This window comes from Limanda limanda, chromosome 7 (assembly GCF_963576545.1).
Source record: "Limanda limanda chromosome 7, fLimLim1.1, whole genome shotgun sequence".
NCBI classification, from domain to species: Eukaryota; Metazoa; Chordata; class Actinopteri; order Pleuronectiformes; family Pleuronectidae; genus Limanda; species Limanda limanda.
In genome coordinates, this window is record NC_083642.1 from 13,114,060 (window position 1) to 13,141,264 (window position 27,205).

Here is a 27,205-nt window from a genome sequence, read left to right on the forward strand (position 1 = left end):
ACCTTTCCAGCTCATTTGGTTCCACAGTAATCCCCCAACAATGACTTATAGGTATTTAGATTTACATATACATGTCTGATCAATTCCAATAATATTTTGATCAGACGCTTTGAGAATGCGTTTTTTCCCACATTTGATTACAGAAAGAATTTTGTGTGTGTGTGCGTGCGCTTGCATGTGTTTGTTTGCTGGGTGGAGGGACTGGGCATCAGCTCAAGTGACAGTCGCAGTCATGCCAGAGCATGTTTCTGTGTAGGAAGAGGTTTCTTCTTTGCTTTAGGCTTTCTGCGTTCACTGTACTTTAGAATTCCATAAAACAATAAAACAAACATATGCACCTGCACAAAAAAGGTCTGAAACAGGACAAAGCAAATCACTGAAATGAGGTTTTATTTACACCATTAAACATCTAATTCAAAGGATGAGGAAAATAGTGGGGTGGAGTGGCTATAATGGGAACTGGTATTATTAGGGAGGCAGGTGGGACTGGGTGTGGCAGGAGAGCCAGGACTTGTTTTGAGGTGGTATGATAACAGGGTTCCTGGATTCACTCCTCACGTCAGCATTTATTTCCTGAGTCCTCTCTTGGTCCTCTTAGATCTGTTGAAGACATAGAAGACGAGATCAGGCCCAACTCGTTTGTTCAAATAAATTAATGAAGACTCAGCAGAATCCTCAACAATCAATTCCAAATTTTACTAGCCCAACGACACAGTGTGACACATCAAAGCGCTCTTATAGTGTCTGGGGTGTGACCACTGCACCGCCCGCCGCGCCCAACTTGTCAAAATGAAGTAAAAAGTGCCCAAGGGGGTCTGACGAGCATTGAAAGACAGGCAAATTTAGAGCCGGGCGGTGACAGGCGGGTAAGTGGCCTCAAAGTATCAATCAATTACTGATGAGAACTCAAAGGGCTCCTGTACGGTGGCTCTTACAGCTCAAAACACTCCAACTCAAGAAAACATGACATAACATCCAATTTCACGTCAATTTGTGTGGGACATAGAATCCTGGGACACGCTTGTTTCCATGTTTTGTTACTCATTGAGTTGCTAGTTGAAGCTATTCCTTTGTTGTGAGTATATGGTTGTGTTGTGAGTATGTGGATGTGGTGTGATTATTTGGTTGTGTTGTGAGTATGTGGTTGTGTTGTGAGTATGTGGATGTGTTGTGAGTTTTTGGTGGTGTTTTGAGTATTTGGTTGTGTTATGAGTATGTGGATGTGTTGTGAGTATTTGGTTGTGTTATGAGTATATGGTTGTGTTGTGAGTATATGGTTGCATTGTGGGTCACTGCAGTGCACTCAATTGTCTTTGTTCTACACAACCATTTAAATGAGGGCCAGGTACAAACACCATTTTTGCATCAACTCTAACCTGAAAAAGACGCAATTCACTAATCCGGGGATTCCTTCAAAAGCTGTGTGGTATGTAAATACCAATGATGGAAGTTAACAAACTGGGGCTTCTCATTTTCTCCAAGGCCATTTAACTTGACAGGTGGAAATGAAGTTTGTGGTATTTAAGGCCAAATGGCTGTGAGGGAATGCAGCTAGTAGGCAACACAAATTTTCCCTCCAGGACAGTTAAATTCCTTTCAAGGGACGGGAAGCTAGTCAGTTTGGTAAAGTATTAAATATGAAGCTACAGCCTGCTACCAGTCAGCTTAGCTTATTTGGCTTAGTTTAGTTAGCTTAGCACAAAGACTGGAAACAGGTAGCCTGATTCTGTTGAAAGGGAACAACATGCAGCTGCCAGCAACTACAAATAATAAACCTTCTCAAAATTTCAAACTGTTCCTTTACAAAAAAGTATTTGAGCTGGAATCCATCAGAGGGGTGCAAAATGATTTGGAGTTCATTCTCACAATTTCTGATGATCGCTGACACGGTTCCTCAGCACGTTAATCTGGAACAAAGACAACACGCAAATGTTATGCTACATGAAGACATTAATACATTGAGGATGTGTGTTTTCAAACCTCTGCACACACACACACACACCTCATATTTCTGACTGCCCAACTGATACTGCAGGTCGAACTTCTCTCCCTCCAGCTGATACATCCACTCCCACAGCTCCTGGGCCTTTTCCCTGTGAGACAGAGACAAAAGAGTTTATCATTTATTATCATTTTCCAATTCCTGTCTCATAAAGACTCTCCCATGGTTAAATCCACATATTCTCATACTTGAGTTTATCCTGGCCGCGGTTCTCGATGTCCAGAGATTTGCGTCTGTCACTCAGGATCTTCTTCTTCTTCTCTCTCTCAGTTTGCCTCTTGCCGCTCCGTTTCTCTGTCTGCGGGGAAGTGAAATAGTTGAAGGCTCTGGTCTACATTCCTCACATTTTACTACTCTAACTTCTTGGAAACGCCACACCAAATCCCACATTTGCTCACCAACTTCTGCATGTAGCCTCCAAAGTGGAGGCTGGTCAGGGTTTTCTTCTTCTTGGCATCATCATCTGCTTTCCTCTTGGCCTCCTCTTCCTCTTTACGAGTTCTCTCATCCTGGAAAACATGGGCCGAGAGAGAATAAATAAACCCAGGCAGCTGTATTTTGGATATTAAAGCAGCTGGAACAGGACTGTACCTCAAGACGCTTCTGTCGCTCTTTCTCTCGCTCGCTGCGGATTCTATGCTGCTCTGCTCGCTCAGAGCGGCGCTTTTCCTAGGCACCGTGTAGAAACAGATATTTAGTTTGATGTACAGTATATGTGAATCAGTTTGCAGGAGATCGATTAGAGCACAGGGCACTCACAATCCTGTCCTTGAGATTAACGATCTCATCTTCCTCCTTCTTCCTGCTCTCAAAGTGAACCACGATCAAAGTTTGAAGCTCCATCAGGTCCTTCTCCATCCTTTTACGATGTATATCCTGCAGAAAACGAGATTTGGGTCTTTATTTTAAATGTTTTCCCCATTGCTAAAAGACAGGATACTGTATTTGTTATAGGTCTGTTCTCTACTGATTCCGTGAAAAGTACATCAGAGAACATAAATAAGGACGTTTGACAAACCCTCAGGCAGAAACCCATATACAAATTTCGTTTGATTCCCAGGCTGTCACTCACATCAAAATCCACCTTCTCCCCATCTGGGATCTTAGGGGGGATGAGGTTTGGCATCATAAAAGGCCTGGAGTTGAGGGAACAAGAAAGTGAGTGACAAATAAAACATTTTCACGGCGACGTCCAAAGGGGATAAAAAAAAGCAGCAGCATCATCGGTTCAATATGCAAAACAAAAGTCCGTTCAGTGTAATTGTGCACGTCTTTGTTTGTACATGTTGCAAATGCCCAGAAGAATTTAATTTATGCCAATATGTTATTCGGCACTTTGCTTGTATAGTTGTTATTAATAAATGGTAACGAGTCTAGACAGTCTAAGGTTTTAACATACATCTCACATATTTATTTATTTATTATCAATTTATAATAGTACAAACCATTTATTTTCTACATGCTGCACTGTATCTTGTGGCCTTTCGAAAAACACATTTTTTAGGGGTAGTCTTTAAGGCCAGGGCTACATTTACAGGGGGGTTATGGCTGAATTTATGGTTTGGCACAGATTTTTAGCACAGAGCTACTCTGAGGTTATTTGGAGAATATAGGTTCCAGGTGTTAAATGGTGGATGAGAAGATTGAAAACACTCTCATATCTGCACCATAATTATGAAGATAATTGTCACTGGATTACCTGAAGAACCCTTCAAAGAAATAGGATTCTCAGACAACGCATGCAGGTATGAGAAGCGTATGTATCAAGTGTTACTCACTTGAATTTTGGTTTGGTTTCTTCTAGAGAGAGACAAAAATTGGGAAGAGAAGACAGACATGAGCTTTTCCAGTCCCAAACACACACATGGACATGCGCACACACACACACACACACACACACACGCATCACTCAACACCAGCATTTTTCATACTAATCCTTCAAGCACAATTTAGCACGATTTGATTTATGTCAGCAAATCGTGACAATGGGTTCAGTGTACGTGTCCAACAGCCGGAAAATTTCATTTAGCTGGAAGTCGATCTGCTCTTAAACTTGCTCCATTCTGACATCCACTAACACCAGTGGCTTCCACCAATCAGTCAAGTTGCAGGAAATGTTCTCTTCCTGAGTTCTGGCTTTTGGAGTTTTGTATGAAATGTAATCACAATCAATGTATAAATTCAGCAAGGTCACAATTTTAGAACATCATAATGACTTTTTTAAACACCATTGTCCTACCAATGTGATAATTTCCTCCGAGTAAATGATTGTTCCAAATTTGAAGAAACCAAACATATCTAAAAATGTTTCACAAAGTTCCACCATTCATTTTTGTACAGTTTAAAACAACGTAGTTACCTTCTCCTTCTTCTCCTTCTTCTGCTTCCCCGTCCTCATCTGGAACCAAAACAAGAGACGTGTTTGTTGTTTCAAATGAATTTGCACCTTTTGGCACAAGCAAAATGAAATATCAGAATGCATGAGTAAATCAGACACTTTTTTCTTGTCTGTGTCTTGGTGTGTCAAAGGTTAAGGGCTGCATTTGTCACATATCATGAATAGCGCTCTGGAGAGGTAAGAGAGGATAGCTAGAGTGTCTGGGTAATTGCAGGTTTCTCACCCCAACAGCTGTGGCATCTGTGAACTCTGAATGACACTCGTTAAAATCTTTGCATTAGTCCTAAAATTGAACAATAGCTGCAGGTATCTTACTTGACTAGATGGCTAGCGGCTTTGTGGTCTGAACAAGCACAGTTGCTCTTTGAGCTAGATGCTGATATCAGGATTCTAACACACTCACGGTTATGATGTTTACAAGTTTAACAGCTGTAAATGATGGTATGTTAGCATTTGCTGGCTGATAAGCACTAAATCTAAAGTGCAGCCGAGGTTGATGAGACTGTCTGCGAGTATTTACTCATAGTGTTTGAGGAAAAGCGGGCATCCCCCGTGGCCCTGAGCTGGGAGAAGGTCCCTAGAAAGGCTGATCACTTAGATCCACAACAACAAGAAGAAGTCCCCTTGGTTTTTGAGAACCCCCTTCAGTTCTAGGATGGAACAAGTCGGTGAAACTGCAACTACACCGTAGGGAAAAACCCAACAAGGCCTCATGCCACTAACTTTCGGCCAAAAGTTTCTTAATTTTACAGCTTTGGTTGAAAACTAGAACGTCTACTGTTCAGACCTGGTATTAACATCTGTCCTGAGAGATTCAATCACAAGTGACCAGCGTTAAGCTTGTCCATTCACACATGGTATTAAAACATGTATGGAATTTTGTTGTTTTCACCCAGTTTGAGTTCCCCGGTGTGAATGAATGACAAGAGTATTAATCATTACATGGAGATCAGGGTTTATCGATATGGTCACAGAAAGAGTGAAAATACCTTTGATTCAAAGTGAAACAGTAGGAGGTCATGGGTTGCAGCTGAGGCCCTCTCATCTTGCCCAGGACACGTTCGCATTCACACTGCTAAAATAATGTGGCCACATCCCAGACCTCTGAATGTGGTCTGAGTCATCGGATCTCAAAATGCATTCAGGACGCATTGGGTGAGTTCAGACCTGAGCTTAGCACTGACCACTTATGATCAGGGTCTGAACGGGATCCAATCGTGTGTGTGTGTGCTGGGATCGTAGTGAGTTTGCACTCACTTCTATTTATCTGTTATTTATGTGTATGCACAGGAGGAAATCAAGGTGGGGGACCCCTTTGCCTGGGGCTGGGGCAGCAGCAGGCGCCTTCATCCCCCTAAGTGCAGACTGAGTCGGATTTATCATCTGATGACCACGAATGTCTATGCAAAGAGTCACGCTAATTCATTTGATCCTAATTCACAGAGCCACAGCGTAGGGATGAACTGAAGTGACAGAATTAATAGTGCATTCACAAATCGTTCTGGCAAGTTTTGTGAAAAAGTTACTCTCTTCTGCGTGTGCTACACATCAGTTGATAGTGGACTGGCACTTCACAGGGTGTTTGCTGATATCCGTGAGTCAGAATTCAAGTGAAGTTTTCATTGAGTGGCAGCAAGAGAGGGAAAGACCTCAGTGATTCATTGTGACAGCAGACTGTAACTGATGCGTACGAGTCTTAAGCAAATAAGAGGATCCCTCAGACCCAGAGGCTATCTCTGGCATGAGTCAGACTCGGAGAGACGAAGAAAGATTACAGATTGTCGAGTCGCCGCAGACTGTCACATACCGAAGGGATGTGTCACTGAGCGAGTAGATTATCATCTGATGGGCAGGGACAGAATAAATGAACGATTGTCCCTTTGCTGGCAGCGAACACAAATCACTGTGAAATGGTCTCGCTGCGTAAACACTGACAAAATAATGCCGTTGACTGGGTGTCTGATTTAAAATAACACAAACTGGCAAAAGTGTTTTCCCCTTACCTTGATCTTCAGCAGCCTCTTCCTCCTCCTCCCCCTCCTGCCCCTCCTCCTCCTCCTCTGCAGAAGGTTTTTCTTCTTCCTGCGTAGCCTCTGGTCAAGAGAGAAGTTGTAAAAGGTGTTTGTATTTTTTATGTTAAAAATCTTGACAGTTTCACAATGTGCAATTGACTCATTGCCTTCAGGTTCATTGTGAAAGGAATGAGGGGGGAAAAGACAGCTGCGAAACCTTAAATCTTTCTCTTTCCCCTTATTGCTGCTACTGCAGGAGTTTATTTGCAGTTCCTGAAAAGGTTGGTTTTGCAGATGGATGACTCAGTGTCCCTGATTAGAACAAGTGTCCAAACCCCATTCAAAGCCAGAGAGATAGTTCAGAATGAGCTACCCGACTCTGGCATTTAAAGCAGATAAGAAGCACTCAAATGCTGCTGGTGTGGTGTGTGTGTGTGTGTGTGTGTGTGTGTGTGTGCGTGCGTGCGTGCGTGTGTGTGTGTGTGTGTGTGTGTGTGTGTGTGCGGGTGTGTGTGTGTGTGTCTGAAGTCATTGGGCGTGGTTTGACAGAATAGTTATTGTACAGTTCGGTCTATGTTTGGCCAAAAGAGAGAAGGAAAGCAAAGCAGGAAAGATCCATATATAATATATACACTATATATACAGAATATATGTCAGCATTATTTTTTCAAGTATCTCCATTACTGTGAGCATAAGGAGGCTTTGTGGACATACTATTTATCATTAATACAGAAATGCATAGTTACAAGCCCAAATAAGTAAATAAATGCACATTATATGATTATAATAATAATAATAATTGTTCTATTTTTTTTGTCCTCAAGCATTAGATCTCATTAATAGATGTTTAGATCCTGACATATTAGAACCCAGAATACTCTCATATGTCTTTTAATTTAAATTCAGTTATTAGGAGCAATTACTGTGCATGTCCAAAAAATATATTTTTCACAGCTAAAGGGGTACCTTCCTCTGCCTCCTCCTCCTCCTGCTCCTCCTCCTCCTCCTGCTCCTCCTCCTCCTCCTCCTGCTCCACCACCTCCTCCTCTACCTCCTGCTCCTCTGCTGAGCAAAGCACAGGTGTGGTTAGTGCAGTCAGCAAAGCAGCCAGCACACATTCACACTTTCACACGACAAAACAATGAAAGCCAAGTCATGTCCAAAGCCTGGTGAATCATAGATTGACTCATTCTCTTTGTAGATGTCAGTCAAAGTTGTCACGCTTTTACCACTAGCCAATTGAGAGTCAGGACAAACGATGTCTATCCGTAACACATGTCATTTGATGTCACTGATCTATGACCAAATAAATCATAGTTTGTTTATAAAAGTCTTTGTTAAATATGCGCTGAAGGGTTAACCACTTACCTTCAGCTGCCTCCTCTTCTGAATCAGAGAAACACACAAAGGAGGAATAAACACATATAATCGTATAATGAGAAATGCAAATGGCACCTAGTTTATAATACTACCTCATATTACACACACACACACACACACACACACACACACACACACACACACACACACACACACACACACACACTACTTTGGCTTTAACACCACTAATGCCGATAATTGCAGGTAAAACAAGAACAGGAATATGATGTCATCATAAGGACCATGAACAAATAACTTTTACATCCTGTGGATTTTCCCCAAAGAAGGTCTAGTGACAGGAATCTTTGACTCAACAAGTTATAAACACACTTCCAAAAGCTTGTTAGATATGGATTGGTGTACAATACTCAATCACATTGTTTATACAACAGGATGCAGTGATGGGAACGACAGGGATGAATTTTAAATTTTCATTCATGTGAGATACAACTGAGAAAGTGTTGTTATATTCCTCCTTGTACTGTTGTTTGTGGCATATTAAAGTGTCATCGTATTATAATAAACACTGGCTTATTTAGTTTTAACATTAAATTATAACATTCAGAAATGTGATGATGCTGGTGAGTGATGATTGGAGTTCTTACCTTCCACCTCCCTGTGAAATACAAACACACACACGCATTACAATTCAGATCCGGGACGCAAATCCAAAACAAACCTTTCCTCACATCACAATAACAAGCAGCTTTCGTTACAACAGATAGATGTGTATTTATGCAATGTAGAAAATGCAAATGAGCTCACTCCTCAAACTCCTCCACCTGCTCCTCGGTGTCCGACATGGCTGTGAGCGTTCAGGTGTGCTTCAGAGAGTCTGGATATGTAAACAGACTCGGTAAGTTCACCTGGAAATCCTGTTCCCCTCCAACATTCATCTGCAACATCATCGCAGGGTCAATGGAACTTACCTCAGGATCCGATGGAGAAAGAGACGCTCAATGTGCAGCAGAGGTCCTCACTCTCTCTGACAGGAAGGTGAGGTTGAGCCTCAGAGGGCAAAGGGACGCACAGTGTTGGGGGGGGGGGAAGAGGCTTTAGGACCCCTTGATGTGTTATTAATAAACGTTTTAGATAGCATGTACTCTCCATTATCACCATTCCCAAAAAAGGCCCCTGTGTGACCAAGTGTGTGTGTCAGTGGTGCCAAAATACCCGGATAAGTCAGCAGTTGCTCACAGACAATGATCCACATACACACACACACACACACACACACGAACAAACACACACACACACACATTCTCTTGCTTATGTGTGGCACCCTGCCACTGACAAAACCCAGACACACAACTCTTATCGACATCCTCCCTCCACTGAGATAAGTCATGTTGGCAGTAAAAATAAATTCATGGCAGCCACATGTAGTAAAACATTTTATTACTTAGACAGACACCATCCTGCCCTGAAGGGCACACAAACACAATGGATATTATGTTTTGGCAGATCAGATAAAGTTCCTACAAGTGTAATTCAATAAACATCATTTGCTTTAAAACCTTCACCTGTTTAAAGTGCTTGAAAAACTAGAGAAAGTTACAGCAAATAGAACAAATACATCACTGCCCCTTTTTTCTTTTCTCATCCTCTTTTACTCCGTTTCCCGACTCTTACGATTTTAATTCAATGTTAAAATTTATACTTTAAAAGTCACTGTTCAAAAAAGCATGACGCCTATCTTTAAAAGCAGATTCCTTCTTTTTTCAGTCCTGTGAAGCTGCGACTCAGTTCACTTTAAATTCCTGTCTCCCTCATGTGTTCTTTAGTGAAGAACAAAACAACATATAAAGCTTGAAGAAGTCATTCAGTCATCTTCCACCTCTCTTCATCTCTTCTCACCATCTTCTCAGTCCTATACAGTAAAGAAAGGCAAGAAGTTATTCGTGAAGAAATACTTTTTTCTTCCATATTTAAATATAGAGTTCAGCCTTCACTTAGCTAATGTTACAACAGTTTTCATAGTCGTGCTGTGTGTTATCTGTGGGACAGCACTCATACCTGTTGGACAATATAAATGAGCATCCTTCACTTTTTCGAGTGGACTTTTGAGACACTGTCCTCTCCTTTATTCTCAAACAAACTCCTCTTACTGCTGATGTCCACGTGTCTCAAGTCCTATAAGTAGAAAATAGGGGGAAAAAATATGAATGGTTAAATATAAAAGGTAGTTCACAGTTGATGCAACAGCAAAGCAGGTGGAAAAGAGAAAAACACATCACAAAAGGTGCGTCTGACCGGCCTCACATTCAATTCAAATAACCGGTAAGGTTTTGCTTTGAGAGATGTCAGTGTAACTATAGCTGTAGGTTTCTTGCTGATAAACAAACAGCGACCTGTGTTTGTCATAGACTTATTTCAACTTGTACAATTACAAGTTGAAAAGTTACAAAACTTTTATAGTTAGGTGAACAAGACTAAGGCAAAATCTCAAATTAATTCAAATAACCCCCACATAACAGAAAAGCATAAGAATTAGAAAGGTAAGAATTAAAAGTAAGATCTTCTATCATTATCAATAACAAATAATTATAGTTGCTTAAAAAGGAATCTTATTTTTACCACAATGAGGCAGATCAGAGTTTACTATCCTCCTTCTCACTGAGAGCTACCTGACCACATTCTACATTTATACAACTTAAAACTTTTCAAAGAAAAACACCAGCAGCAAAAGAAAACTTCCTGACACTGAGACACATTTAGCTGAAAGCCGATGACTGCCCTCTAGCTGCTGCATGTTGCACTTTCATAACATTTTACATGACAGATTTAGTAGACAGGTTACCGTACAGTGGGACTGTGTGAAGGCCCAGTTTGATTGGTCTTGTCGAGCCAGCGGTTGATACGGTGCGACATTCCTGACGTGTAGCTCTGAAACCCCTGGTGTCACCGGAGATGAGAGAAAATTTTAACATTATTATTATTGGTAGAAGTAAGTTGTAGTAGTCGAAGTAATATTATTTTGTGTGTGTATCAATCTTGTTGTTAGTTGGGTTGTTTTTTTTTGTCATTAAAGTTTTTTATTTATTCATGTATATAAAAACATACAATCAAACTCAAAAAACAACATTTATAACAGCGTCAACAGACAGTATACCCATCATACAACCATACATACAAAGGCCTCTTGCAAATTGATATTTTCTTTTTTTTCTTGAAACAACCAGAATGTACATCCAGCACCATGTCTACAAATTTTTCCATATGCCCTATCTACAAAAAAATACGGTCCCAGGCCCTCCTAAAATCTTCCTCTTCATTGTTCATTCTAGCCAACATGCGTTCATAAGATGCAACCTCTGACATCATTTCCATCCATTTTTTAACATCTGGGGCAACTGTACTTTTCCATACTCTAAGAATCGTTCGAGCAGCTGTGACCATCCCGACTTTTAAAACTACCCGATCATATTTAGATATATTTGGAATTTCTGTTTGATCCCCTAACAAACACAGTCTTGGGGATACAGGTACCGCCACCCCCAGCTATTTACTCACATGTTCCAGTACTTTCTCCCAAAATGGGTACACTAGCTTACATCCCCAGATCACATGCAAAAATGTCCCTATATCCTTCTGACATTTCCAACATGAATTATTTCCTATTAAACCCATTCTGTGCAGTTTTGAGGGGGTGAAATAAAATCTATGAATTATCTTATACTGAATAAACTTCCCCTTGGCCTCTCTCATGTGTTTCCCTGTATTTAATAAAATATTTAACCAGTCTTCCTCACTCAGATCACACCCTAGGTCTTTCTGCCAAATGATCCTCAGATTTTTACACTTGTCTTCTCGTACACCATTAAATGTCTTGTAGAACGTAGCTGCTTTGTGTGTTATCCTTGGTAGGTCCAGAACTTCCATTAATGTATTCTTGTTGAGCCTAAATTTACCCTTTGTGATACAGTCTCTTATTTGTAAATACTTCCAAAAATTACCTTTATATTCCAGATTATATTTTTGCATAATATCAGCAAACGACATGAACACTCCATCCATATATAGGTCACTTATTTTGCGTATCCCTCTTACAAGCCATTGATTCCAATAAACCGATTTCTTCCCAATACCTACAGCTGGGTTGTGCCATAGAGAGGCGTAAGGTTGTCTTAAGTGCGACATACCATACATCTTATGAATCTCCCTCCAGACTGATCTGGAATAAGACAGCACTGGGTTTGAAAAACAATTATGTCCAGAAGTCGTTGAACCATGCGAGAGAACATCCAGAGGTTCAAATGGGCTAGTTAGCTCCCGTTCAATTTTGATCCAGCTCAGCTCCTGATCTATCCCCTTCCAATGTTTTATCAATCTAGACATTTCAAATGATAGATTATATAATCTTACATTAGGTAGACGCATGCCTCCTATTTCCCTCGGTGACATAGTTGGGTTGTTTTTGAATAGTAACACTCAACATAAGAATGACAGTGAGCGATAGCTGTACCTGTCTGGAGACCCCAGGGCTGGCGGGAGCCGCCTCCTGCTGCTCCTTCTCAAAGAGCCCTCTCTTCCTGGACACCTCCTCCAGCAGGAACAGGGTCCTCTGCGTCACATCTGGAGATCGCATTGTGTCCGATTTCTACGCACAAACAGGAGGCAGAGAAAACACCATTTGTACCTTAGCGCTGACAGTTGATGCCGAGTAGTGAGTTGTGATATTTGTTGGGTTCAGAGTCTGACCTGAGAAGCCTGGGCCAGTTTTTCCATCTTCTCCTGGATGGATCTGGATGAAATCCTCTGTCTTGAGCTGCACAAAACAGATCACACGTATGAACTTATCCAGCTGTGTTCACTTACTGACTAAAAGAGAGAAATACACAAAATCAACTCACTTTCTCTCGAAAGACGATGGTTTGTCTTCATCTTCTTTTCGGTCCTGCTCCAAACCCAAGTGAACATAATGTTAGCCACATGGATGGTTATTCATATGGGCAACAAATAATATTTTTATATTTTTAACAGTGAAATGCACTAATCCAACCCAACATGTGTTATATTTGTAAAAATTAAAAGAGACCTTTATTGTTCAATTTGCAGATGTGATAAAATATTATAAATCCTACTTTAAAGCTAATAATCTAGAGCAGTGATCTTGTAATCATTCGCAACTATGTTTTTTATTAAATGTATTTTTTAATTTATGTATTTAGTTAGTTAGTGAGATAGTTATTAGTCATTTACAGCATTACAGTGTTGTCTTACTGTGTTGGATTCAAACTTCTTGGTGGCCACCCTCACACTCGCACTGAAACAAAGTGAAAACGTTTCTACTTGAGAAAAGACAGACAATCGAAAGCAACTCAAATTAAAGACAAATATGTTTCTTTACCTCCTCTGCAAGGGTGAACTATCTTCTTCTTTCTTCCTCATCATCTGCAGAGGACCAGGAGTAAAAGAAAAAGTTTTTGAAAGCAGACCAGTCATCCGAATGTCAGTAGCCTCTCTCTTGTGATGTGTCAGGGTGTTAACCAAGCAGTCAGTCAGCAGTCACAGCTGGTACATGTGTGCTTCAGGTAGCAGCACAAGCCTGATGCTTGAGAGGCACATGCAAATCATCCTGAACTGATAGAGGTGATGCAAGATTAAACAGTGTTTTAACAGTCAAATTGGCAAAAATTTATGTTTGCCGTTGCCTTCAGAACACATCGCCATTGTGTGTGTGTGTGTGTGTGTGTAGAAGCCTTTACCCTGAAAGATATAGTCCTGGAACTCTGTCTGACCAAAGGAGATTTGGTCTTCTGTTCAGAGTTGCCGTTGGAGAAAGAGTCATCCTTGTTTGCCTGAGAAAAACAAAAATAACAATAAACTTTACTGCATCATAGGATCACTTTGGAACAAGTCTCAGTCTCCTCTCCACTCTTAAAGACTGATGAGTAAGTGCCTGCTGCAGGTTATAACCATGCAGCCAATAGCTAGTTACTATTTGCACAAAGAATAGGACACTAGATGGCGCTGTTGTTTTATTGAATTATCGAGCAGCTGCATCAGCACTTTGCAGCCCTTTGAAAAGCAAAACATGTAGCTGATGTAGTTATGTTGTAAATGATGCCATCCCACTCTGTGTGTGAGTGTGTGTGTGTTTTTGTGTTATACCTCCTGAGTGGGGCCCTGAGCTCCCGTGGGTGAGGGACTCTGACAGGGTGAGGGCCAGTGTTCTCGAGGTGACCGGAGGGCTGTCGGGGAGCAAGGGCTCATGGGAGTGGTGCGCCCACTGATGGAGGGACTCTTGTCGAGTGAGATGGACACAGAACTGAAAGAGCAGAAGCCACAGTGAACTGAAAGGTCAACCCAGAATGTCAGCAAATGTTAACTTGTCATTTAGAGATTTGACGTCTACATCTAAATGAATATGTTTCCTATATACATCATACAGCTGATTATTCAAGGAATAAACATTCAGTTTTATCAGCTTTACTCGACCTTTGGCTGTTATTTCCCTGCTCCACTTTCGTATGCTGCTCATATTCCATAATCCTCAATAACCTTATCTTATCTTTGAAAATGATCTCTCTTTGATCATGCAAAATGACCCATCAACAACAAGAACAGTGGAAAATTCAGCTTGTTAACCTGACAAACTTGCGACGTCGGGTGGACGCCGGTGTAGGATCAGGGTCTTCCCTCGGCGACTGGCCATTTTCATGCTAACAAAGAAACAAACAGTAGAGACAATCAACGTTGGCACAGAGTGTACAAGCTTTTGTTCGGGGCCACCTGAGGCACACCTTGCATTACATAACGCAGAACAGTTATGGCCTCATTGAAAGATATGCTGAATTAAAGTTCCCTGGGACTGTAATAAAACGTCCACTGTGAATTATGACCTTAAGCACGTATTATCAAAGTTTAAGAGGTGATTTGCATGAGCACCGCAATAGCGATAGTCTAGGAAAATGACAGAGGATGAATAAACGAACAGTCATTCCATCAGTATTATATCATTCCTCAAATTGTATTATTGTATTATTTAAATATTCTGCTCATATCCTCAAAGAAAATATAAGAAATGAAGCCTTTTATAGTTTGTAAACATTGAATACTCCCTGTCTTTGAATTTGTCAAAGACAATCAAAACAGTTCTGCCAATGTACTCTTTCAATTCATCTGTCCATCTTTACAGAACATAATGATAATATTTTCCTGGAAGTGAAAGAGGTTGTTGTTGCTGGGAAATCTGGGAAATGATTAACAGGAGTCTGTGTGTGGTCTCAGTTTACTGTGAGGAACTTCACTTCAGGGTGACTCTGTATGACTCAGTGTGGCATTTACAGTTTTGGTGAGGTGAGGTCACGCTGAGTGAGTGGGGTCTATTCGGCTCTATCGCTCTCACAGTGAATCTCTGTGCTCCAGATACTGTACATCTCAGCATATTTTTCGGAAGCATTGCCATGAATTTTGCTCAGACATTAAATGTGCCCAGAATGTGAATCACAATTGTTTTGGTGATTTCCCAGATTTCAGACATTCATGGTTCCAACAAGAAGGATCCTAATGACTCAGATTTTCCATTAAGCACCACCAACAGGGCTAAACTAAATGTATAGTACGACAAACACTTGTTTATAAATAAGTACTTGCAAGATTAACAACACTTCTGTCAGACTCATTTTTTATTTGATTTGTTGCCACCGCTAAGTAAGTTCATTAATTTCTTTGTATAAGGCTCCTTCTAACATACGAAAAACACAACTGATTTGAGCTTGGGGTTGTTACACAGTTAATAAAATATAGAAATGAGAATGATATCCCGTTTTTGCAAAGAGATCCTCATAAATTCTACTTCTTTAATATGGGGCGAAAGGGTGTGTTCAGACATTTTTGTAAATTTCTCAAAACCAAATAATGCATGGATGCTGTGTAAAGAAATATGCAAATACAGAGAACTAATATGCAAAGGTGATATGTACATATTCAGTATATCTGATGTGGTGTGATTTGAATACATGCATATATGGCGATAAAGTGACCCGTCAGCCTCTGGGCAGACTTCCAGTGGTACTTGTGATTACTGTTATAATATTCAAAGTTCACTGAAGGGTACTGAGTGACTCTAGTCTTACTTGTCTGTTGGGGATGTCAATGCTGGTGTTGCTGATGCTGGGACTGTCAGGGGCTGGTTTTGGGAGTGGTTGTGGTTTGGATGTGCTTCTCACAGGGAGACACACGTTGCTCGGCTCCTCATTCGCATCCCAGAGGAGCTCCACCCTGGCCTCTCCTCCTCCTCCTCTTCCTCCTCCGATGTTAGCTTCTGCTTCATCCTCCTCTTCCTCCTTCTGTCGCCTCAGTGTCTCCACGTGTCTCATCCTTCGCTTTTCATCACGAACCCGCAGCATCTCCACAAAGTCCAGCTGGGTTTGCTCCCCGCTGGAGATAAATACACACACGTGAATAGGCGATATTTATATATATATATATGATGGATATTCTCCAGATGGAGGTGAAAGAACCTGTCATTGCTGTGACTGATCAGGTTTCTCTCATGAAAGCCTCCACAGTTCTACTCTCTCTCTCTTTGAAGAGTGATTCTGCTCCAGGAACTCAGCTGCTGGTGCCTCTGACAGCTTGTCATACTTTCTAAGCATGGTATCAGGTGTTCTGTTCAAGTATACAGTACAGATGACACACTCCCAAGGGGCAAAAGCATCAATAATCCTCTCTCCCTGCTTCTGAAATCCATCCACTCAAAGGACTACCGTCAAAGAAAAATAATTCTTAAACAGCCCCAACCCTCTGGCCATTTTATAAACCAGAAACAGAAACAGTAATTGTAAAAGTAGCAATAGCTGCGGGGGAACAAGCGGAGAGATGAGAAGCAGAGCACGCACATGTAGGAGCAGCAGTTGTTATCAGAAAGTCTATAAATCCACCTCCAGATAGTATACATCAATAAATTCAGTCTCATTAAGGTGTGAGAATAACCTGCTGAGGCCCTGGGACGTCTCACTTGTGGAGTCTGTCCCAAAGGGGCTGTCGCTGGTGGGCGCGTCTCGAGGTGCTTCTGGGTCGGCGGGACTGCTGGTGCTCTTTACCCTCCTCCTCCTCTCCCTCTCCACCTCCTCATCGTCCTCCATCGTCATCTGGCGTGCCAGGCTGAGAGTCAATACAGAGTCAGAGTCAGAACCCACACATGGTAAATCATAATCAGCAATCATGGACGTAAGACAGGAATACAACAAAAGGCAAAGTGGCAAAGAAAAGGCCTGAGAAAGATAAGGATGTAAATGTAAAACAGTGTCTAGTCATTCAACTGTTTTTCGTTGTGTGTAACGGTTGTAAAATCCGTTAAACAAAACCTGCTTTACTTGTTCATCCACTGGTTTATGAGCAAAGTCACAGTTGGTTGTTTGTCAAAGCAGCTTAAAATCAACACAGGATTTATGAAGCAGAGAAAACCTGACTCATTCAAGTTTAAGACAGTCAGTACAATACAAATTATCAAGTTTTTGATTTTTCAAACTTCACAGCAAAGGTAGAAAAGCCTGAAATGATATGAATGATGACACTTAATGATATAGGCTACTGTTTACAGATAGTGTTGGTCCCCTAAAACTATTAGAACATTTGATTTAGACCACTTGGCTTGTCTGCAAGAATAAAACCAGCTGAGTTAATAAAGTCCAACTCCATTAGAGGCTGCTCTCAACCACAGGTGTCAGACTCTCTTCCGAAAACTCAGCAAACACTCACCTGGACAGAGCCGACCAGTTCTTCCGACTGATGGACATAGTGAACTAAAGAAATAAAAGTGATAATATATATAAATATAGTTTCCAGGTGCACTTTGCTCACAGGCGGGAGAAAGTCGACTAACTGGCACTGAGGGCGGCAGTCAAATGTGAAACACAAAGCAGTCCACCTTTAGCCTGGTGGAGTCACATGACCACAAGGTAAGCAACCCACCTGAGAGAGAGAGAGAGAGAGAGAGAGAGAGAGAGAGAGAGAGAGAGAGAGAGAGAGAGAGAGAGAGAGAGAGAGAGAGAGTCTCCTTGTATGGTAGTAGTGTGGTAGTTATGATAATAGTGCAGTCACTCCTATTCAAGGATTGGTATAGTAATAAATAAGACTAATGAAACAAATTAAAAATGACAGAATACATTTTATGAAGTGTGGTGATGCAATCTCTATATTAGAATAGCTTTTTTCTAATCCATATCGGAAGTGTAGGTTTAATTGCAATAATTTAATTCAACACTGAAAAATAAAACATGTACACAAAGCTTATATACACAAAATTAAATGCGAAACATTAGTTTTTTCTTTAATATATGCAAATTGAATTGGATGTGTGAATAAAAAAATAACTTATGTATGCTCTGTAGTTTGGGGCAGTTTCTTTACAGTGTGACTCAGACTTTGCTGAGTTTGCTTTTGCTTTGGGAGGCCACACCTTCTGTAATGGAGCCCAGTGTGTAGGACTCTGACCCAGACCCAGTCCAACACACACACACACACACACACACACACACACACACACACCCTCATGACTTTATGCCACACATGTGCCTGCTATATATTCCGTGCAGATCTTGAGGCCATTAAAAACAGATAGCGCTACAATGAAAGCTAATAAAACAAAGCTTCTTTCGTGCATTTGTGAAAACATGAAACTGCTCCACTCACACAATCATGGCATTTATCCTGAAGTTACTATCTCACTGAACCGATCCGCGTGTCACTTCTTGGCCAAATCAGCAAGGCACACCCTGGCAGTGTTTACAGTAAATATATGCTACTGTACCTAACCCTGAGATTAGTCTTAAAGAGCTGACCATGTACAGTAACTGGAAGGGAAACGCTTCTCTCCACACATGAAAACTTCTCTTCAGGTTCTTTTATCCGCCTGGAGGAGGTGATAATAACTGAAGTGCCGTTATGGAAGCACTTTTCATAAGGAGCTTTATGAGCATGCAAAACAGACACCAAGTGTTTTACAGCAGTGGACAGCTGGTAGACACAGCAGCTGACATGTGCAAATTAAAATGTACTAACCTCTGTTGTACATTTCTAGTTCTAGACTTCAGTTTTGTGTATAAATTCCACATCCATTTGATATAAAACAACAATCCACAAGAACTGTGGAAGAGTTTTTCTGGCAGATGTGGTCTTTACCATGTTCACCATCATAGTTAAGCAGGTTAGTGTGCTAACATATGCTAATTAATACTGAACACAAAGTAGAGCTGAGACAGATGGTACACTCATTAATATTATGATATAGATAGATAAAAATGTTGACCTGTTAATGGAATTAGATGTGATGTCACTTAATAATGCAATAGTTGTTGAGATGATTCACCACAGGGTAATTAAGCTTTATTCTCTGGGAATCATGAATTTCTGCTTTAATAAATCCAATAGTGGTAAGAATATTTTATATAATATAATATTGTTAACTCCAGAGCAGAAAAACTGTGAAAATCCTGAATTCTGTAAAGTTTTTCTTTTTGAGTAACTGTGAAAGTCTTGTTTGATTTAGTGTTTAGTTATTCTGGCAGATACCTGGGCCACAGGTGTTTTCTCTGAACTAGTGTTTCTCTCCCCTGTCCTTGGCCTGAGTCCGGCCCAAACACAAATCAATACTCAGATGCTTCTTTGACAGTGGTGGCGAACAGCACAACAATGTAACCTGTGTGTTTGCACTTTATTTCCTCAATATCTACATCCTCTTATTTTACTATTCTGTGACCACTATCCATCAATTTCCACAGAAACACCACACAGCAAATTATTTGATTAAATTTGTGTTTTTTTTATTGTTGTGTGAGTTTTCATGTAAATACAGATGTGCACATAATTTTGTCAAGATCATAAAACCCCAGCCCAGGCTTGCAGTTCCTCCTAAAGCAAAATGCAATTTAGTTTGGCCAGATCGTTGGCTATAATATCATCTGGCCTGCTGAGTGAGTCACGATTCCATCCACATTTTTCTCTCAGAGATACCAGATGCACATTTTGGCCTTTCTGTACATAGGAAGCCAAACAACCTGGGATTTCTGGTGCAGTGTCAGTTGTGAAAACACTTTAATTATTGTACATGGCACTGTACATGGATATAGTAATTTTAACACCTCATTAATGAACAGCAAACGGAAGAGAAGAAAATAGTTGTGGGAGTACGGGGACATCCTAGCAGGAGCATATATCCAATGATGGCTGCATGAGACAGACGCTGCAGAAAACTGTAACCAAACCAATTCATCAGATGCAGGAGCAGGGCTGGTTCTCACGTGAGACCAGCCAACCTTTTCACATTCACTGGACGGGACCTTTAGCAGCATCGAACATCTTCTTCCTCCCCTCCATCCCGGACATGGCCTCCACATTCTTCCTCCAGTCACTGTCTTCTACCGGCCTCTTCTGCAGATAGATAGATGGAGCAAGAGATGGTGTGAAAGAATGAGAACAGTTTTTGTTGTTGTTTTATAAGAGACAAAAGTAGAGCAGGCGAAAAAGTTCCTGTTGTGCTAAACCTCTGAGACCAGTGTAGTCACCTGGGAATTCCCTATGAGAACACTTCATATCTGTACTTGCGTAACTGGTTTCCAGCTCCAAACAAACAAACACACACACAAACATACACATACACCAGTATACAAATACACACACACACACACAAACACACTAATCTGTACATATACCAACACAAACTGACCAGTGGGCAGAAATGATCACAAATGCTTCTCTGCTGTGTACAATGGGATCATTGTTTAGTGTACTTCCTCACTCACACACTAACACACAAACACACACACACACAGTCACCGCCCTGCATTGACCTGCTGCTCAGTATCTCAAACACACCTTACACACACTCATAACCACACGTTTCAGGTGGCGCTCTTAGTGTTGCTGGCATGTGTGTGTCTGAAACTTCACAGCTGCCAAAAGAAAGGGGCATGCAGTTTGCTCTGTGTGTGTGTGTGTGTTTGTGTTTGTGTTTCATTCAGGTCTGCACTCACCTTCTCAGTGTCTTCTTTCTTGACTGACTTGAGGTTGGCTCGGAGGTCCATGGACACTTTGTGCTTGGATCCCAGCAGCGAACGGAGGATGGCGTCAGCAGACACACGAACACGCCGCAGACTAGGCCTCTTGAATTTCCCCCTTAGGTCCAACACCTTGATATTCAGATCTTTAATCTGCGCCGGGGATGAGAGCAAAACTGTTGGAGTCTCACTGTGGCAATTCTGCTGAATCCTAAAACTAGAAATTAAACGATACCGTACACGCACCTCACGTTTGTTGAGCATGACTTTGGCCTCAATGTCATATCGCTCCTCGTCCACCACATCTATTTTGGAATGGAGCTCTCTGCAGAGATCCTACGTGTACATGATGAAAACACAGCCAAAGATAAAAGATTTTGTTGTGAGAATTACACTTTATGAATCATGGATTATTTCTGTTACTATCACACAGCTGTACTTGGAAGCATATGAAACAGCTGAATTAGAAACACATACAGAGAGTTTCATTGATTTTTGAGAGTAATGTAGTGCAGTGTCCCAGCTTGGATCAATAACAATAACCTGCAGGTGAATGGGATATGTAGCATCTTGAGCAGCTTTACTGGTTTTCGACTTCAGGTGAGCGAATGAGTGATTGGTGGGAATAATGATGGAATCATGGGAAGTTAAGGACGAGTTACCTGTAGCTGTCCCTGGCTCAGACCACTGGTGTTCAGAGGAGGAGCTCTCTCTACCAGATACTTGTGTTTCTCATCCTCTTTATCAATGAGCTCCTGTTCCAGTTCCTCTTTGGCTTTTGCCACCATCAAACTCTGCATAAAAAAAGGATGATGTATTACATGATGCCTTGCTGTTGTTTTTAGATACACGACAGTCCCGCTGGAGAGGATATGGACTCTGCTGCCCTCCTCTGGTAAAATATATGTAACAGACAATATAAAATCTTGAACTCTTACCTTGAGCATCAGCTTCCTTGAAGCCGAGATCTTTGGTTTCCTCTGGTTGTAAAAAGAAAACAGGATATCATCAACACAGTTAGGATTTAATACATGACATGCAGCTTAAAATACAAATAATTAGGGCCCGAGCACCGAACAGTGCGAGGCCATATTGAAATTATAAGGATTATTATTTTATTTTTATTTATTTTTTAGGCAAATGAATTGGCTTTTTGAGGGCGTTAATGTGCTCCAATCGTTACCAAAGTTTGCAGAAAATTAGAAAGTGATAAAAATGTATGTATTCTGGAGTAATTTCAAATGGGCGTGGCACAATGGCTCAACAGCTTTTTTCCTAAAGGTGGTAGAGACTTGTTTAAATTGCTTTTGTAAAACATTTTTGGAAATAAGAGAATGTTATGATAGCCAGTGGTAGATGGGACTTACCTCTTGTCTGTTTAAGAAGAATGGAGAAGGAGGAAAGAGCAGAGTTTAGAGACAAAAACAGTCAAAGTGTTTTGTTTTCATGTGCCTCTTTATGTGGGAATGAGTAAATGGTCTATAATAAGAAGGCGGATCACTCACACATGCTCAGGCATCGTGCTGATGAGATCTCACTGGAGGAGACACAGGAGAGATTAGACACAAACACACACTGAACAGTTGTCCGTGTTTGTTTATCAGCTTTTAGGAGCGTTGGGTCATCTCTCTGCACTTCTCTCTGAGCACGCTCCCAGAATGTGGCGTCAGTTTCAGGATAATGTAAACTGTCAGCAGGTCAATCGTGGGGAACTTCTCACATTGACTCCTACAATCCTGCTGGTTTACTCTCTCTGTGACACATGTGGCTTGCAATTTTCAACACTTACAAAAGAAGAATCCCTGTGTCTTAATTCTGAATAATGCTAAAGAATTAGAAGTTTGCTGTACAATTACTTTGAAGAAGGTTTTGTTTCAATCAGGTAACTTCTGGAGTTGTTTTGGGGCATGTGAAAAGATTGTATAGTAGGAAAAATGAAGGATAAATGGTTGAAATACAGTGACAAAATGAATGTCAATGAATAAACTGTGAAAAGGAGGAAAATGATGGATGAACAGTTCAAATAGTTACCTAAAAGTAATGGATTTAGTTTAAAACTGTGGATATATTTGAGGATGAGTATTTGTGCACAGGGTTGAAGAATTACAACTGATATAAAATAGGATAAGAAAGATTTAAAATCACTGGTCTAAGACTCCTGAAATCAATGCGAGTGTTTGGTATAATCATTATAATGGATTTGAGTTGCCTCAGCTGAGACTTTAACTATTAAACCAAATTCACTAGATCTGCACTGACCACAGGATTTCAAGATCCATGAATTATTCTCTAAGAAATCAATAATAATGTTAAAACACACTCCAATATGTTGTTGTGTTCAAGAAAATGAAATGTGGGTTTGCCCCCTGATCTGGATTCACTCCAAAATTTTATGGATTCTTGCTGGGATCATGCCCCCACCCCATAACATCTCATGTAACTCGTAATCCTGCAAACTACCAAACAAGCGCAGATGAAAGCTCAATCTCCTTCCTGGAGGTGCAAAGCAAATGGATGTCACTGGACTTCTGCTTTACTCAGACCTCCCTGACCGTGGACTGAAGTTTCACTGGATTACGTTTAAAAAAATTTGATTATCATAAAAAGTGTGACACAGGTCAAAGGGTCACATTCTATTTAACCGTATTTTAGATCTTTCAATTGTTTTCACTTTTGTCATCACCCCATCTTACCCTCCTCTTCCTCCATTCATTCACTCTTATCAAATCAACAAGCAATTAACAGCCCTCACCCCTTCTCTCACCTCATTTCACCCTCGCTCTCTCTGCACCTACCTCTCATTTAGCGAGTTGTGAATGACGTGGCCCTCGATGGGGTTAAAATATGCCCCCAGCGGATTAGGTAAATTCCAGACTGATAGCCATCCCTCATCCCCATCTTTCTCCTCAGGATTATCTAGTGGAGAGGAATTTAGAGTGGCCTGCCTCCCCAAATAGAGCAGGGGACAACTGATAGACAGCTGTGGAGGGTGATTTTTGCTCTGGGGTGCCCAGTCGGGATCAGGGATTTACCGCCAGTAACTTGTGGATGCTTATGAGCCTCTGTGGTGCAACCAACTAGGCATGGCAATAAAAAACTAAAACCCAAAGGTGCTTTGGAAAGTTCACGTCAGCCTTCGGTTTGAACAGAGCTGCTTCGGCAACAGATTTCAACCAGATACTTTAAATTTTTACTGTTGATCGGAGTGTTCTGGTTTGTGCATTTATGGTTTTGGAACAGTGAAATCATGCTACTTAGAATATAACATGTATATCTCTATACATCTTTGTCAGTGTTTCCTGTATATATACTGTACATTCATCCCAAACCATTAGATAAAAAGAAGAGATTGATTAAAATCCACAAATATTCAACAAATCTATGGTTGTACCAGATCAATTTCTATCTATTCAAACTGTCAGTCGTTAAGCTTCTAAACAAAATCTATGCAGAAGGAAGAACATACCTGAAAATGTCTGAGACCATGAAGGGACCTTACCAGTGTCAGACGCAGGAGAGAGATGCAGCAGAAGCAGCAGCAGCAGCAGCAGAGGAAGGATGGACAGAAGTGAGATGAACAGAGTTTGGGGTCCCTCTATATAACTGCACCTCCCTTTGTCTCGCTCCCTTGTTCTCTTTTGTTAGTGGAGGCTATTCTTAGTCCAGCCCATTTCTCTTACTGTCTAATCTTACTTCTTCCATTAGTCTCTTGCAGATCCATTGTAAAGCCCGAAGCTTTTGGCCTTGCACACACAGCACAGGGGGATGAAGGTAAAGCAGATGATGAACCACAGGCAGGAGTGGGTTCCTCCATGCTGCTAAAAGACGGCCTGAGAAGGGAAGTAAAGATCAATCAAAATGGTTAGGGTTAGGGTGGTATTTAGCAGGATTTACGCAAAAAACGACCAAACGTATTTCCATCAAATTCTGTGCAGAGGTGTGAGATGTTCCAAGGAAGAACCAATTCAATTTTAAAATCAGATCTTGATAAACAGGCAGATCCAGGACATTTTCATTAAGATGGCGTGATGAGCCCCCGTCCGAGCCCCCGTCCAGCTGTACAGAAAACACGACCACATCACTTCTGTTCTAGCGTCTTTACACTGGCTCCCTGTATGTTTTAGAATAGATGTGACTGATAACTTCTAAAGCTCCCCATGGCTTTTCTCCAAGCTACGTATCAGTCCTTTTTAGTTTTGTACGGGCCGTCATGTACATAGAGATCCTCAGGCAGAGGGCTTCTGTGTGTTCCAAATAGTAGATTAAAAAGTAAAGGGGACAGAACGTTTGCTGTGAGGGTTTCAAAACTCTGGTCAGGTCAGCTGAGTCACTGATCTCTCTGAAATCCCTTGTTTTATACAGACTTTTATCGGAGAGCCTTCCCTAATTTTACCTGAATTTTAATTCTATTTCATTTTTAAGAATTCATTAAAATAAATGTTTGTCTTTTAGAGTTCTTTTAATTGTTTGCGAATTCCTTGAGAGCACTTTGTAACTTAGATTTTGAAAATTGCTCTATAATTAAAGTTGTTATTATTATTGCCTTAAAATTTTGAAGAGACATTATTGGTTCACAACAGTTTCATCCAAATAACTCTGATGTCCACTTGACTTTTCGTCTGGCGCCAGATTCGGGTCAGAATTCCACTTAACAAACACTTTGTGTTAGTTGCTAATTCTCCAATAGCATACCCACTAAACATCAGCATGTAAACATGATCATTTAAACAAGTTAGCAGGCTGACATTCTCAAGTTGCTAGCGTGACTGTAGACTCTTGTTTACCCACACCTAAATCTCGAGGGGCGGTTCAAAATACTAGACATGCTTACAGGGATGCTCCTGGGAAAACTTTGGGTAAACAGACAAAACTTCTTGACAGACAACGTGAAATATGAAGATGTTGTCAGTAACCCAAACAATGAAAGGGAACCTCACCACCAAAATGTTAAACACAGGTTTGGAACCTGCTGTTACTTGTTTCTTTATCATGTGTTCTACCTATCATCGAGTGTTTTCCCACCTGCTTTCATAGCATTGTTCCATGATGTATAAAAAAACATAATACAGATGTCACCTTTTGTGTTGACCTGTATGTAATTTTATCTGCAACACATCACAACAGTGTTTTTATAATGTGGTTTATTTTCAACGACAAAAAGAAATTGGATAATTTTTAATTCATATGACTTTATCATAAGAACTTTATTTTAATGCATAGGCCCAGAAGAGTGTTCTTATTTTGTTGCTTATATATCTTGTATAACTTTAACTTTGGGTGAGTTTTTCAAGTTTTCAGATTTCTAGGTCAAGGTTTATTAATACATGTCTTATTAATAAGAACAAGTTGTGTGAATGTTACACATAAAAAAAAAGAAAAAACACAAATTCCAAGAAATTTCCTGAAAGAAAGCAAATATTTCAGTTATTCAGTATTTCAGGTGCCTGTTAAGTATGGAAAGGCTAAATTATATAAGTGTGTACAGAAAAAAACGACATCCACATACTCATGAAAACATTATATTCCAAGATAACTGAAAAAAAGCTCCACCTCACACACTTCTCTCCACTTTACAGGGGATAGACAGGCCTCTAGTGGTGCAACGCTGAAACAGCAACTCAATTTGCTGAAGCCCTTGAAGAGTTATCTTGAGTCCTGGTCAAAGAAGAATGCACCCGCTTTTTTTCTTTCTACAAACACTGATAAACTAATAAGGGAATTGTGCTATTTGCAGTGGTATCAGTTTAAAAACAAGTCCAAACATTCAACCCTGGACCGGCCTGTGCTTTATGAAAAAATTGCAGGTCAGGTTCTGTGTTTATCTTCTAAGAAAACCAGAAACCCTGGACAGAGGTTATGATGTTTAGACAGGACATTCCACTGAGGAGTGTGAGCACCCAAACCCTGGTAACCACAGCTGTGTGCATGCAACGCTTCTTCACGGGTCTCCCTCACATGCAGTATCCCGTGTATTTGCACCTACCTACACACGCACACATACAGACGGTTGGGTACATTGATCCATCACGGGGTGTCTCTGCTCCCTGCAGCGCTCCTGGTCCGTGGCTGACTCACTGGGTGTGGCCAGCTCAGGGTTTTTTCCACAGCAACGAGAGAAGTCGCCACACAATCGGCCCTTTATCCCTGACCTGCGCTGAGCTCCACTGCTGCACACAGCTCGTACACTGGCTCTTATATTCTTGTCTTGACTCACACGCAGGCCCGAATGAACAATATACGCTACTCCTCACTAACGAGTGTCTGCTGATGCACAGATGTTGCAGAATTGCATGCTGGGTGTAAAAATAAGCTCCTGTAGGGGTGTGTGGATGGATGTTGGAGCACACGTGCCTCAGGCTCACAGACCTACTCATTAGTCCTGTCCACTGTTTGTGTGTGGGTGTTTGTG

General features: G+C 41.0%; 3 protein-coding genes across 4 annotated transcripts; all 3 read right to left on the reverse strand.

The window, feature by feature from the left end:
- Positions 1-382: 382 nt before the first annotated feature.
- Positions 383-6,465, reverse strand: tnnt2a (troponin T type 2a (cardiac)). Its single transcript, XM_061074915.1, has 11 exons — positions 6,404-6,465; positions 4,362-4,400; positions 3,781-3,802; positions 3,075-3,138; positions 2,762-2,878; positions 2,594-2,671; positions 2,401-2,511; positions 2,191-2,300; positions 2,003-2,093; positions 1,867-1,907; positions 383-600 (listed from the first exon to the last, which is right to left on the reverse strand). The coding sequence occupies exons 4-11, from the start codon at positions 3,129-3,131 to the stop codon at positions 567-569; spliced, it is 639 nt and encodes a 212-aa protein (XP_060930898.1). The 5' UTR covers positions 3,132-3,138; positions 3,781-3,802; positions 4,362-4,400; positions 6,404-6,465; the 3' UTR covers positions 383-566.
- A 2,708-nt stretch (positions 6,466-9,173) lies between these two features.
- lad1 (ladinin) lies at positions 9,174-17,629 on the reverse strand. Of its 2 annotated transcripts, XM_061074838.1 has the most exons (14): positions 17,501-17,629; positions 16,733-16,903; positions 15,874-16,177; positions 14,384-14,457; positions 13,907-14,063; positions 13,501-13,593; positions 13,143-13,186; positions 13,016-13,058; positions 12,646-12,689; positions 12,494-12,560; positions 12,258-12,392; positions 10,598-10,687; positions 9,809-9,925; positions 9,174-9,662 (listed from the first exon to the last, which is right to left on the reverse strand). In XM_061074838.1, the coding sequence occupies exons 1-13, from the start codon at positions 17,536-17,538 to the stop codon at positions 9,836-9,838; spliced, it is 1,350 nt and encodes a 449-aa protein (XP_060930821.1). In that variant the 5' UTR covers positions 17,539-17,629; the 3' UTR covers positions 9,174-9,662; positions 9,809-9,835. The 2 variants fall into 2 exon arrangements, with proteins under 2 accessions (XP_060930821.1, XP_060930822.1); XM_061074839.1 differs by lacking the exon at positions 10,598-10,687 and having other exon boundaries at positions 12,646-12,692.
- Positions 17,630-20,065: 2,436 nt separating this feature from the next.
- Positions 20,066-21,797, reverse strand: tnni1a (troponin I type 1a (skeletal, slow)). Its single transcript, XM_061075062.1, has 5 exons — positions 21,735-21,797; positions 21,459-21,590; positions 21,043-21,132; positions 20,773-20,949; positions 20,066-20,170 (listed from the first exon to the last, which is right to left on the reverse strand). The coding sequence occupies exons 1-5, from the start codon at positions 21,741-21,743 to the stop codon at positions 20,066-20,068; spliced, it is 513 nt and encodes a 170-aa protein (XP_060931045.1). The 5' UTR covers positions 21,744-21,797.
- Positions 21,798-27,205: the final 5,408 nt, after the last annotated feature.

Coding starts and splice junctions, on each gene's coding strand:
- tnnt2a (XM_061074915.1), bottom strand. CDS start 3,131: ATGATGCCAAACCTCATCCCCCCTAAGATCCCAGATGGGGAGAAGGTG. Junction 2,879..3,074: donor GGGAGAAGGTGGATTTTGAT/GTGAGTGACAGC, acceptor CGTTTTCTGCAG/GATATACATCGTAAAAGGAT. Junction 601..1,866: donor GTCAGCGATCATCAGAAATT/GTGAGAATGAAC, acceptor TGTCTTCAACAG/ATCTAAGAGGACCAAGAGAG.
- lad1 (XM_061074838.1), bottom strand. CDS start 17,538: ATGTCCATCAGTCGGAAGAACTGGTCGGCTCTGTCCAG. Junction 16,178..16,732: donor ACGTCCCAGGGCCTCAGCAG/GTTATTCTCACA, acceptor ATTTATCTCCAG/CGGGGAGCAAACCCAGCTGG. Junction 14,064..14,383: donor CGACGTCGCAAGTTTGTCAG/GTTAACAAGCTG, acceptor CTGCTCTTTCAG/TTCTGTGTCCATCTCACTCG.
- tnni1a (XM_061075062.1), bottom strand. Junction 20,950..21,042: donor TCATGCTCAACAAACGTGAG/GTGCGTGTACGG, acceptor TCCCCGGCGCAG/ATTAAAGATCTGAATATCAA. Junction 20,171..20,772: donor AGAAAGAAGACACTGAGAAG/GTGAGTGCAGAC, acceptor ATCTATCTGCAG/AAGAGGCCGGTAGAAGACAG.